The sequence below is a fragment of the Neovison vison genome, chromosome 7 (genome assembly GCF_020171115.1).
Source record: "Neovison vison isolate M4711 chromosome 7, ASM_NN_V1, whole genome shotgun sequence".
Lineage (NCBI taxonomy): Eukaryota > Metazoa > Chordata > Mammalia > Carnivora > Mustelidae > Neogale > Neogale vison.
Genome location: NC_058097.1, coordinates 180,137,786 through 180,151,104, shown reverse-complemented (window position 1 = coordinate 180,151,104; position 13,319 = coordinate 180,137,786). Strand labels below are relative to the sequence as shown.

Here is a 13,319-nt window from a genome sequence, read left to right as displayed (position 1 = left end):
CTCCCTATGTCGGGAATGGTGAAGGAGGGAGAAGAAACACATATTTCTAATCTGCCCTTCTGTGTAATGTGATTTTCCCCAACAGGTCTGATAGGGTTTTTCATCGCTTTTGGCATTGCCATGGGGAAGATGGGCGAGCAGGCCAAGCTGATGGTGGAATTCTTCAACATTTTGAATGAGATTGTAATGAAGTTAGTGATCATGATCATGTGGTAAGTGGGCTTGTTCTTCCTTCAGTGTGGTGGGGGTGGATGTGTCCAGAGGTCTTGGGATCCTTGGAAGATCATGGAGTCTTCCTAGCAGGAGCGAGTGGGTGGCCATGGACCAAGCAAAATGCTCTCCAGAAAGACTTTGAGAAAGGGATGAAAATCTCTTTCTGGGAGCTTCCCCTGGAAAATGGTTTGGAGAACTATGGCTCATCCTCAGGCCAGATCCTTTCTGCTACTCCTTAGTGGCCTACAGGACTGGGTTTTATGTTTCTATGTTGCTGGGGGAAAAAAAAAATCAAAAGAGTAATATTTTTCACACACATGAAAATTACATGAAATTCACACCCAGGGCCCATAGATAAAGTTTTATTGGCACTCGGCCACACCCATTCATTCACATATTGTCTAGCATTGCTTTATGCTGAATGGCAGAGTCGAGTCGTTCCGACTAACACCATGTAGCCTGCAAAGACTGAAGTATCTACTATTTGACCCTTCACATAAAAAGTTTGCCAATCCCTGCAGTGGGAACACAACAACAACAACAACAATTAAAAAGAGGGCAAGCTGAAAAAACCAACTAGTAATTCTGAAGCCAGCAGTATCAGAAAACACTGAGATAAGTCCAAGATACCAGGGATGATATGGCCTGACCCAGGGTGTGTGGAAGGACTGCCACTCTAGTATTCTGGCGTCCAAAAGCAATGTATCGGAGACTCTTGATTCCAACAGAAGGAAAAAGAGGCAGTTTTCAGGCCATGCAAGCAAAATGATATCATAGATGACACATTAAAATTATAAGTACTCTTGGAAATGTGGTTCTACCCTCTAGTTGTGTAGAAGAGAAGACTGTGGTCCCGAGTGACTATGTCTTGATTATACATATCGGATAATTAGAACAATAAAACCTATCAATTCTTGATTTCCTTTTCTCTCTGAAGAGCCATGATAAGTGCTTAATACTTACCTATTGTAACTCCAATAACCCTGCAAAGATGGCATCATGACTCTCATTTTTCGGAAGAGGAAACTGAGGTGTATTGAAGTTGAATACTTTGCTTAAGACGTGTATCTGCGTGGGGGAGGGGAGCTGGAGTACCTATTGATTTCACAATCCTTGATGCATAGTTGGGGGGCTTTTTTGTTTGAATTATCCAAGCAATACCATCTCTACTCCATTTCATGTAGGTTTATGGTCAGTGGTTCTGAACTCTAGGACAGCCCAGGAGAGTAGGAGCATCCATTCCTTTATAAAGGAAGCTATACCACCTTCAGAACTTTCTACTGCCCCATATCTCTCAGATGAAATATTTTTTAAAAAGATTATTTATTTATTTATTTGACAGACAGAGATCACAAGTAGGCAGAGAAGCAGGCCGAGAGAGGAGGAAGCAGGCTCCCTGCTGAGCAGAGAGCCCGATGCGGGGCTCGATTCCAGGACCCTGGGATCATGACCTGAACCTAAGGCAGAGACTTTAACTCACTGAGCCACCCAGGTGCCCCTCAGATGGAAAGAATTTTACATGCATTTGTTCCAGATCTCTATGATGGTCTGGTATGCTTGCCTGGAAAAAAAGAATTATTAGATTAAGCGACATCTGTGTCCCACCTGTCACAGAAATTCTGGATTACAGATTCCCTGTCTCTGTGTGCTCCCCTATTACCCACCTTCCCCAATCCTCCTCTGATCTTCTTTTACTTCTGTGTGGTGCCTTCCACTAAAATTCTACCTTCTTTTTCTCTTCTTCCTCTCCTTGGTCCCTACTCCCACTTTACAAGGGCAAAAATCTGTTTTTGACTTATTTATTTATTTTTCTTACCTCCACGGAACCAAACATTGTGATGTGCTGGTAGATATTCTTACTGAACCCTCAGGAGTGAGTAGGCTAGCTGATGGGCCTCAGATCAAGAAGATGTACCTTGTGATTTCATGAAACATATTTACTAGACTTGGCTTGTTTCAGATCATTGCTTTTTGTACTTTTAAAACACAGACAGGATGCCGGTAAAATTGTGTGTGTGTCTGTCATGCTGATTTTTCAAGTTCTCAGGCAATCCTAGATTTCTGAATATTTCTTTTCTATGAAAATCTAAAGTCACACACAATGTGATGCTCTAAAAAAAAATATGCTTAGAAACGTTAAGATCCATCTGTGGTTGTTGAGACTTTAATAGATGATAATGCCTAAAGTAGGATATGCCTCTTGGTAGTAAACATTAGGATCTGCCCTGACCTCCTAGAATTTTTTAGAATGATCATCCTTGCTCTAAAAATTTAGTTCATTTTTCTGTATGATGATTACAGTGATGTGGGCCGTGTCACTTCCACTGAGCCCATAAAGAGAAGGAATCTAGGAGGTGAGGTCAGTCATGGGATGAAGGGCGTGCTCTCTTCTCCACAGGGATGAAGGGTGTGGATCCAAGGTTTCCTGTACACTGAAACCAAAACTACTGAAGATTTAGTATCAAATCCCAGGAGACGCAGAGCAATTGTGAGCCAGGGACAAGACCTATGGAACGATTTCTGACAGCTATTCATTGACCTCATCTAGACAAACAGGAGGGCGTTCTATGACACAAGATGCTGTTTCTACATATTTCTTTCATTCTTTAGCTGCCTTGTCAGTGCCGGATAACAACGCGTGTGGGAAGGTTTGGGGTGAAACACTCAATTGCTCTTTAACTGACCCCCCTCAAAGCTAAATGACCAGTTCTTGGGGATTCTTCTCTGTGTGGTAGTCAGAATAGTAGAATAGCAAATAAAACATTGCAGAGGTGGCTATTATTGTAATAGCGATTATTACTAAATTATAACTTAGAGTTATGAAATGTTTGCTATGTGCTCAACATTACCTCTTTTATTGTGCTGCACCTATTTATTACTGAGGAGCTAATTATTATTATTATAATTGTCATTAAATCGTAGCTAAGATTTGCCAAATTCCTGCTATATGCTGAATACCGTTCCACTTGCTTTACGTGCATTAGCTGACTTAATTGTCTCAGCAGAAATATGTAGTTTTATTAGCCCCATTTTCCAGATGTGAAAACTAAGCACAGAGCTTAACTTGGCCAGTGTTGCACAGTGCCTTATTAACTAACTAGTTAATTGTATGGCACCTTATTCAGCTTCTGTCTGACTTCACACCAGAGTGAATCCAGGACACTCTGGTTACTAACTGTATGACTCTATACGAGTTAGACAGATCCTAAACCCCACATCGGAATGGATTGATCATAGAATCAACCTCCTAGGGTTACTGGGAGAATTAAATGAAATTGTGACCAATAGTTACAAAGCATTTCTCATGTCCTGGTACCTGCCTAAACATTGTCTATGAACCAATATTATCATTGCAGTTATTTTGTGATTATCATTACTGTTATCATTCAATCCATATCCTCTGTTTCTCTGTGTTCATGGATTCTTCAAGAAGCCTAAAAGGACCTCTGATACACCAAAAAAAAAAAAAAAAAAGAGAGAGAGAGAAAACCCCTTAATTTTAGTATGATTTTCATATCCTCATTTTTTGCAAATTTCTTCAAAGCATTTTTTTCAAATCTGAAAATCTAAACAGAAAGTAAAACTTTGCATACTCTCGCCACTATAGAAAACCAAGGCAAGAAGTCAGATCTCTTCATTCTTTCAATTTTCCCTCCCTGTTAACCTACCACCATCACCCATCCATCCAGGCATCCAACTGTCCATCCATCCATCTAATCATCCATCCATCCATCCATCCATCCTTGCTTTCACTCCACAAATATATTTTGAGCCCCTCTTCTATGCCAATAATAATTTTAGGTGCCGGTGATATAACGGTGAATGAGAGAGGAAAATTTTAGCCCTCATGAAGCCTATACTCTTTTGGAAAAGGAGAAGAATTAAAGGAATAAAAGGAAACAAATTAGAATTCAGACAGTAATCTCTGCTACAAAGTCAGTAACCAGGACAGTGCGACCGAGAGTGATGGGGGATGGAAATATGCCTTAGACTCAATCCAGAGGACCCAGGGGGGCTGTCTGGGGAAGTGACTTTTGATGAAGACCTGAAGAATGAAAAGAGGTTGCTCTGTGAAGAACCAACAGGAGACTTTTCCAGGGGAAGGAAACAGCAGATAAAGGGTTTTCAAGGGTCAGAATGAAGATCAGGAGTAGCTGTAATGTGGTTGGTTGGTAAGGAGGTAGAAAGCTGTGAAGTTGGGGAGGTGAGCAAGAGGTAGATCCCACAGGGCCTTGCTACCATGATGAGTTGGGGTTTATTGACTTGAAAAATGAAGTCCCCAGAAGGCTACAAGCCTGGAGGCTCTCCATACTGATTTTCAGCCTATCTTGATAAAAATTTCTAATCCACACAAAGTATCTCTGAGCACAGTCACTCCTTGGATAATCAGGACACCTGTCTAGATCTAAGTGGACTGGGAAAAATGGAGAGTTGTGTTACTTTTTGAGCCTGAATACAGACAACACCCTTAGATAACTCTTGAATGTATATTTAGCTCTCTGTTGACAGACTCTCTGATTTCTTAGCTTTCCTGGGTTCTGTCCCAAACTGGAAGGCTAGTGTTGCTATTGGAAACAAATAGCAGTGTGGGACAGAACCAGAGTGGCTTTACGGCAAGCCTGAGAAAGTCCCTCCACTAATTTCCATCTGAGTGTCTGATCCACCATCGGTCCTGGACTCAGAGTCCTGAATTACTTACCTTAATGTGTTAAGACTAAAGGTCTTGAATCAGTTGGAGCTAATGGAAGTGGTTTCCAGAGGCTAACTAAGTAATATCTGCATTTCATCGGTTGTAAAGCAGATTTTAGCTCTTGAAACACTGGTTTCCAAACACATCAGGAATTACCTGGAACTTGTTTAAAATATAAATGCCCCCTTGGTCAGCTCCAGGAAATTCTAACTCAACCTATATGTGGTGGGCCTGGCGAATCCACGTTGATACCAGGCAGGCCACTTTATTGTGAAGCTGGTGTCTATGAATGCACAGAGACACTGAGGTCTGGGCATGTTAAATTCTGTATATGAGTTTGTGTTTATGGAGTGGAGGGCAGTCTTGATAAGGGCATCTTGGTGGGAGGGAACCTGAAGATGACAAGGGCAGAGATGCCAAGTGGATGGAGGAAAGAATGGTTGATGCAACGGGAAGAAAAAGATTTGATGGGTCAGTCTTAGATTAATCAGTGGCTTTGACCACAGTGCCCAGAGCTGCAGATAAAAGCAACCCAACGACAGTGTGAAAGATATTTTCTCTTCCCACTCTGCAGTCATGTCCTTCTAATTTAGAAGTGGGTCCAGCTATTCCTGGGCACCATTTGGCTTCAGAAACTTACTGGAGCCCTCAGTCTCTTCATGCACTTCAGTTTATGGCTTTGATTGCTTGCTTCATCTCAGGAGCTTTGTGAGGTGACCTCGAATCCTGGGCATTTTCCCTTTCTTTTCCATGCGGTGTCATTTTCAATGAGATAATTATGTAGAAACCCAGGAGCTCAGAAACTCCAGCTCCTGAGTAGAAGATTAAACCACTCATTTTGAACACAGGTTCAGGGAAGTAATGACCCTAGAAGACACCATTGAGGACAAAGGCTCTTTCCTTCTTCGAGTTAATGCTCATTCCTGTTCTGGAGACCAAGGTGTTTCATTCCTGCTCACCATATTTCTTTGCCCTGAGACTCTACCTTCTGGCCTTTGAGTAACATTCTTCATTGACCTTGGAAACTCATGTTTCTCCTAGTGAGCTGAGTGCTCCGGAGGAAACATGTTTCCTCTCTCTGATCTGTTTGGCTCTGGCTCAGATGTGTTCTCCAGAGGGACTAGATAGCTGGTCTTGCTTGGCAAAGTGCCTTGAAAATCCTTTTTCTCCATTCTGCAAATTGTGTGTCCCAGAAGAGCAGGGAAATCGAATGTCACCCAGAACAGCTCGTGTTTGTGTTTTTCTGGACATCTTTAAAGGCTGGTTGGTGCTTGGGAAAGAATTGATCTTGTGGCTTATGAAGATAAATGCTTGTTGGCTTTATGGGAAAGTGCATTGTGCTCAGTTACTTACAACTTCCTGGCACAAAGGCCTGGCCTCTGAGACAACCCCACTCATCTAAGAGATATTATGACCATGGGTGCATCAGGAGAGTGTAAAATGGTGAGAAATTCAAGGGTTTAAGGACATAGCTCCTTCATGCCTGCAGAAACATCCCTCCAACATTGCCAGCCTTCACCCAGGTGAAAGATGTGGAGGCTACAGGCTGGATACTCATCAGGGAAGAGAGTTATTCTAAGGTTTTCACTAATTCTTGTCATTTACCAATCAGCTCTTTCAGAAAGTTCCTCTTGACAAAATATTTTGCTCATAAAAACATCTGCCATTGGATGGCAGTAGTCTATGCGTGGGTTTAGAAAGCCACATTAACTCAGACTTGGCTCTTTAAGAATGGTGGGGGAGAGGACATGGTGTACATGTGTGACCACAGAATGTAGAGGATTCTTTGGTCAGCAGTCAGACTGGTGCTCACAGGGATGGGGGCAGGACTTTGACAAGGCACACATATGCATGCTCAAATATGCAATCCTCACAGCAATCCTGTGAGGTTGGAGTTAGCCTAAGCTTTGACTTGCACATCTATAAAATGGGACTAAATCACTACAAGGTCATGCGGCTGGGCAAGCATCATGTCTTACGTAATTGTATACATAATTCTTCTCTGCCCACCTCTTTTTTTTTTTTAAGATTTTATTTATTTATCTGACACAGAGAGAGAGAGAGAGAACACAAGCAGGGGAAACAACAGACAGAAGGAGAAGGAAAAACAGGCTCCCCACTGAGCAGGGAGCCTGATGCAGGGGTTCAATCCCAGGATACTGGAATCAGGACCTGAGCCAAAGGCAGACACTTAACCAACTGAGCCACCCCAGGAACTTCTATCCACATCTTTTTTACTCAGGAAAGGCACAATTGCAAAAAACAAAAACCTTAACAAACAGATAAACAAAAAACAACCAGCAAATCTGGTTGGGCTGTCTGTCTCCCTTTGCTGACTCTGTTACCTCAGCAGGGGGACATTATCTTGGGACTTCATTTCCCCCAGTCTCTTTCTCAAATATGTTCATAATTCTTACTAAAGTATCAACTTCCCCCTCAAACATTTTCTTTCCATTCAGAAGGTATTGCAGGCCGAACCAGTTTCTGCTTCAACCACTACCAGATTGGGCAATAAAAAAAGGCTGTTGCCCAACATGGGAAAAATACACTCAAGAGGAAAGAGAATACGGTTAGTGCCCTCACGAGTGAGGACAGCAGTAAGTTGTTTCCAAGCTCCCGATCAAACAATAATAAGATAGAAGCATGAAGGAAGTTTCCGTAGAACAAATTGGTATATGGTAAGCTGTCAGCCTATGTACAAAGAGCTCCCATTGCTCATTAAAGGAAAGTGGTTTGGCTGGGGGAGGGGAAAACAACCCTTGGAGAGTCACAGGCGCTGAGACTGTTCTCCTACTTCCTGGTTTTGTGGTCTTGGACTGGTCTTAACTTTTCTGAACCTCAATTTCCCATTTGCCAAATAAGAATAATGATACTTTGATTTCAGGGCTGTGGTAAAAATGAAATGAGGTGATATGTGCAGAGGTCTGACTGTATTGCCTGAGACGCGGGGCAGGCAAGCCAGCGTCCCTGGTAAGACAAGTATGGAAAGAAATACTTTCAGGCTGACAAGTAATAAAACCACATCTCTCTAAATGGACCCTCTGGCTCAGAGGGTTTTCTTGTCTTGGCAGGTCTCTCTTTTTTGCTCCCTCTCTGTCTCTGTCTCTCTCATATTTTATAAGCTTCCTATCGACAAGGTAAAAACAAAGCAAGTTTACCAACGCCAGCTTAGAGGTGGGTGAAACTCTCGTGAGCTTTCTGGGGAACTCAAAATGGATTCCTAGTTTTCAAAGATGAAGTTGGGGGGGAACAGGGAGACCAAACAAGATGCTCGAAGATTCTGTGCCTCTCCAGCTTGGTGCTTACCTGGGGGATGGTAAAGCTTGTGTCTGCTCTTCCTGAAAATCACCAGACCCACTGATGAGATTTCAGATGGTACAGTTAGTCTGAAGTGAAGGAGAGCAGCTATCGAATCTCGTGGAATTCCTCCAGTGAAACTCTTGGTCCAGAAATAAGAAGGGTTTTCCTCAGAGGGTGTGGTACATGTAAGGCCCAGATAGAAGTCCTGAATTCCAGAAGGATGTCTTCACTGGATTTTTTGGTTTGTTTTTCTTTTCTGTTTTCCAGGTACTCTCCCCTGGGTATCGCCTGCCTAATCTGTGGGAAGATCATTGCCATCAAGGACTTGGAAGTGGTTGCTAGGCAACTGGGGATGTACATGATCACGGTGATCGTGGGCCTCATCATCCATGGGGGCATCTTTCTCCCCTTGATTTACTTTGTAGTCACCAGGAAAAACCCTTTCTCCTTTTTTGCTGGCATTTTCCAAGCTTGGATCACTGCCCTGGGTACTGCTTCCAGGTAGAGAACACAAGAAATCACCTTTCTTTCTCTCTGCTCATTCTTTTCCCCTCTCTGCCATTTCCCCTTTGCAAAACCCTTTCATCATAAAGTTCAATGGGAATGGGTTTCACGTATTATTAAAATACTTCTGAAAAAGGTAACTGTTTTGTATTTTTGGCTCCTAGGAACTCAGGAGCCTTCTGATGAACATGTTTGCTGATAAGCAACCCTCCTGGAAATATTTAATATTAAATTTCCCAGACGAATGCATGCTGTTTATCTGCCTATCTAATCTGGCATATCTAGCATTGGTTTCACTTTAAATATTTTCCAAAAGGATGTATCAGGATGTTAAGCTATTTAAGAAATTCTCCCACCTGTGATTTGAAAAATGCTATCACAAAAGATCACTCCTTTGGAGTCATTTTTCAAAAGTCAAAAAACTGAGCTTTTTCATGGCAAATGTGTTCAATGAGATTTTTTTTTAAAAAACAAAACCAGAAGTCAGTCAGGTGTGTGACTTCTGTATGAACTTCTAGTGGACCATTCTGCCCCAGTGATTTTGAGAAAATCGGGTTGGCGTTGATTCAACTTGACATTGACTGAGAGTCTGTTCCTTCTTCATTAACTAAGTTCCCAGGCATCTGAGGCCAGTGAGGACTCCAGAGATACACGGAGGAAAAAAACATTTTTCTTAGATATCTTCTTAGACTGAATTTAGCGAAAACAAACAAACAAATAAACAAAAACAGATTCATAAGAAACACCTGGCAATTTAGAATTTCAAAGATTAGAAGAGTTTTATTGTTTCAGCCTGCACTAGTTACTGGTATTTCTGCACAAAACTAAGTCATGAAACTAAGACTGAGGCAGGTGGGAGGGAGGCAAGCCAACTCTGCAACTCCTAGCTCAGCATCGTCTCTGGAGTCACAGGTGATAGGTCCTTGGTGTCGAGCCTGTGACCATGCTCTGCAGGTGAGATGGCCACTCTGTTGTGATGCAGCGTGACAGTTGTCCCAAGGCTCCTGAGAAGGCAGTCATCTTTTCCTGACAGGCCAATAGTGGTGACCAACTGAGAAACCAAATATATACTTTCATCTTGTGCATCAATGAGATTTTGGTAGAAGTAGAATGTGGGATTTCAGAAGATGCTAAAAATATATATAATCCTGGGGATCTGGATTCTGCCTTCAGTTTCCCAAGATGAAGGGAAACACCCCAAAATTTCCTTTGTCCCTCTTGGTCTGATATATTTCATATGGATAAGTATCTCTATCCATTAAGATCCCCCTCTCTTTGGAGAAAAAGTAAAATCCCCCCCCACACACCAAACAATATGCAGTTTTATATTTGTTTTCTGGTTATGAGCGTGGTGTTTGCTCATTGTGAAAAAAGTCAGACAGTGAATAGAGTTTTGAAGAAGAAAATGGACATTACCAGTTCTTCTATTGCCCAGGAATAATTAATAGTAACCCTTTTAGTTAATCTTAATAGTTCTATATTTTTCCAGTTTGTACCATGTATAGGTGTTGTAAATTGCTATCACCGGTCAACCTATCATAAAAGTTCTGTCAATATGATCTTCCCACCCATTCTTTTTAAATGACATAATAATACCCTGTAGGTGCCACAACACAACCCCACCTCTCCTCTGTGATGTACATGTAAAGTGTGTTTACTAAACAGGTCTGTGACAAGCACCCTTATAAACACTTTTCTGTAAGCTTGTCTGATGATCCACTCAGGATAATTTATAGAAGTGGAATTTCTGAGTCCAGTGGTAAGCACACTATATGTTTGAAAACGTACCACCAGCTTGCTGCTCAAAAAAGTCTGTTAGTGTAGGTCCCCACTAATGGGGTGTGTAAGACTGCCTTTTCCCATCTATTCACCAGCACTAGATATTATCACTTTATTAATTTTCCAATTTTATTGGTGAAAAATGATCTTATTGATTTTGCATTTTTTTGATTATTAGTGAGGGGAAACATTTCTTCGCCTTCTTATTGACCATCCTCCCCTCCTCTATTTGACCTTATGAATTGTTTGTGATGGTCATTTCCTATTGGGGAATGCGTCCATTCCTGATTGGCTTTAACTCTCTTCATGTATAAAAATATTAACTCATGTGTCCCATGTTGCAAATGATGTTCCTCCCTGTCTGGTGCTTGTCTTGAAAATTTGTCATGTTTTTGCCCCTAGAAGTTTTAAATTTGCGTGTCATTGAAGTTGTCAGTATTTTCATTTAGTATTTGGAATTTCCATTTTTTTCCTCAGGAAAATCACCACCAAAAATGATAAAATATTATATTTTCTTCCAATGCTTTTGTGGTTTTGATTTTTAAATCTTTCAAAGAATATTATTATCTTTCCTTTGAATGTCTAGACAGTTTTCCCAGTACTTTTAATTAGATAAAGTAAATCCTAAAGGCATATGGATGGCCCAAGTTCATATTTGAATCAGACAAATGCTTGGGTTATCTGGCCAAGGCCACGAATGTTAGACCCATTTCTCCTCCTTACCCTGTATTTCAAGTGAATTAATCTTTGGTTAAACTGTGGCTTTTGTTAAAAGAAAATACACTTAAAGAAAAATCTGTGGCATGAGTCACATACTTAGAACTAACTCTGCCATTATGACCAGAGGGAAAAAACACAAAGCCTCAGGATGGCCAGGTAACTATTCTTTCTATCTCCTTGGACCCTGATGGAAGGAGAAGTGGAAGGAGCTGACTTCCTTTTCTCAACAGGCTGGTGTCAGGGAGGACTGATGGAAGGGGGCAGCCTGGGACACTCCTCTCTGCATCCTGCTGACATCAGTCCATGCTGTTGAAACTACTCTGGGAAAAGAGAAGAAGACTGTCAAGTATCTGCTAGTTATTATTAGCAATATTTGAAAACTGTCATATGGTCATTGAGGCAGGAGCCAAAAAACCCATGTCAGAATGTCAGATGGGCAGGAAAGAGTTAAAATTCTCAAGTTCCTGTTTGGATTGGTTGGGTATATATGAATTTTGAGAATATTTTCATGATTTACCAATTATTTTCTCTGATCTATTTAATTATCTGAAGACCCCTTGAAGACATTTTGGGAAAGTGGATACAATAATAAAAATTGACATATTCCAGTTCTCCCAGAAATGTGCTCAGACTCTACCATTTAGAATCCCAGCCACCTACCAGAGCTGCCGTTTCGGACTAGTCATGGTGTCTTGCCCACTCTTCAAAAGGGTCCGAAGAAAGGGTGGAGTGGGGGAGTTACATTAAACAGCTGGGACAGCCAACTGGGTAGAAGGTACAAGAGGTCACCAAACATTCATTTCCTCTACCTAAGACCAAGAAGGAGGCATGAGACCCCTGGCCTGAAATCACGAAGAATGTTCCCGTAAGATGACTCTGGCTTCCCTAAGATTATTATTGGGAGCCTGTGGGTCAGTGGTTTAAGAAGATGCCGACTTAGGCGACCCTAAATTTAGAATTTCCGGTTTCTGAGTAGGCCCTAGAATCTGCATTTTCTATAGCTCCTCTGAAGCCATAGAAAGCTTCACCCACTCTCGGAGAAACGGAGACCTCTGGCAGGGGTCTATGTTAAGCTTGGCAGGAACCCTAATTCTGACTAGTAGAAGGAGGGAACCGGGACAAAGGCTGTCAATGCATGATAGAAAAAAGTATCTCTGCACTCAATTCAGTTTGCTAAGGTTTGAACAGAAAAAAGGCCCCAAAAGCAAAATATAAAACAGGACAAACAAACCCCAAAGAGAACGGGCCACAAAGCACTCGCATGGCAATTTGGGTGTTCCACGTTTCTTTCCATATTACTTAAATTTTGAAGCAAATCCACCTACCCTCCCACACGCCTCTCTCCACATGGAAATAATATTTTGGCCGTCAGTGACCCTTATCCTTACAGGTCTCTTAATTTAAAAGACACACAAACATGTCAGGAGTTCTGGCCCTTGAGGCTGGGTCATGTGGTAACGAATTCCCGTCCCAGGCCTGGGATGAGAGCGGGGGAGTCACTCCGTCCACACTGAGTCTTTGATTAGCTACAGAGCACATGCTTTTTGCTCTATATTGTTGCAAAGACTGTACAGTTGGCCAGTGACCACGTATTAGGGAGTTGGACTGTCTGTGAGGGTCCCTAGTGAATTTCTAGAAGCTCAGGTTCAGGCTAAATGGTGTTTAACATGTTTGTCCAGCATTCTGAAAATTAGCTCAGGGCAATTCCCAGAGGCTGGAGGCAGCCCATGTAGTCATCATATTGGAAAGTGTTTCCAGCATGAGATTATGGGTCATTCAAAAATCCCTCTTTCCACTTCACTGTTGACAGCTCATTGTTTTCTGACATGCTGTTTTTTTTGCAGCTCAATGAATGTGGGTAATCAGATGGTCTTTAATATTTGTTTATTTATTTTAAAAAAAGATTTTATTTATTTATTTGTCAGAGAGAGAGAGAGAGAGAGAGAGCGAGCACTGGCAGATGGAGGCAGAGGGAGAAGAAGGCTCCCCGCCGAGCAAGGAGCCTGATGCGGGACTCGATCCCAGGACGCTGGGATCCTTGGTCTTTAATATTTAATATAAGAGGGACACACTGATCAAAGGAACAAGAATTTAAAGCTCTAAGTAGATCTCA

At 41.8% G+C, this 13,319-nt stretch overlaps 1 protein-coding gene across 4 annotated transcripts in view; it reads left to right on the top strand.

Annotated features, from left to right (window-relative positions):
* Positions 1 to 13,319, top strand: part of SLC1A2 (solute carrier family 1 member 2) — a 139,492-nt gene that overhangs the window by 101,324 nt on the left and 24,849 nt on the right. For all 4 annotated transcript variants that reach the window (XM_044259084.1, XM_044259083.1, XM_044259082.1 and 1 more), the window contains exons 6-7: positions 86 to 212; positions 8,471 to 8,704. In XM_044259084.1, coding sequence (XP_044115019.1) covers positions 86 to 212; positions 8,471 to 8,704 — 361 coding nt within the window. The remainder of the gene's footprint in view (positions 1 to 85; positions 213 to 8,470; positions 8,705 to 13,319) is intronic.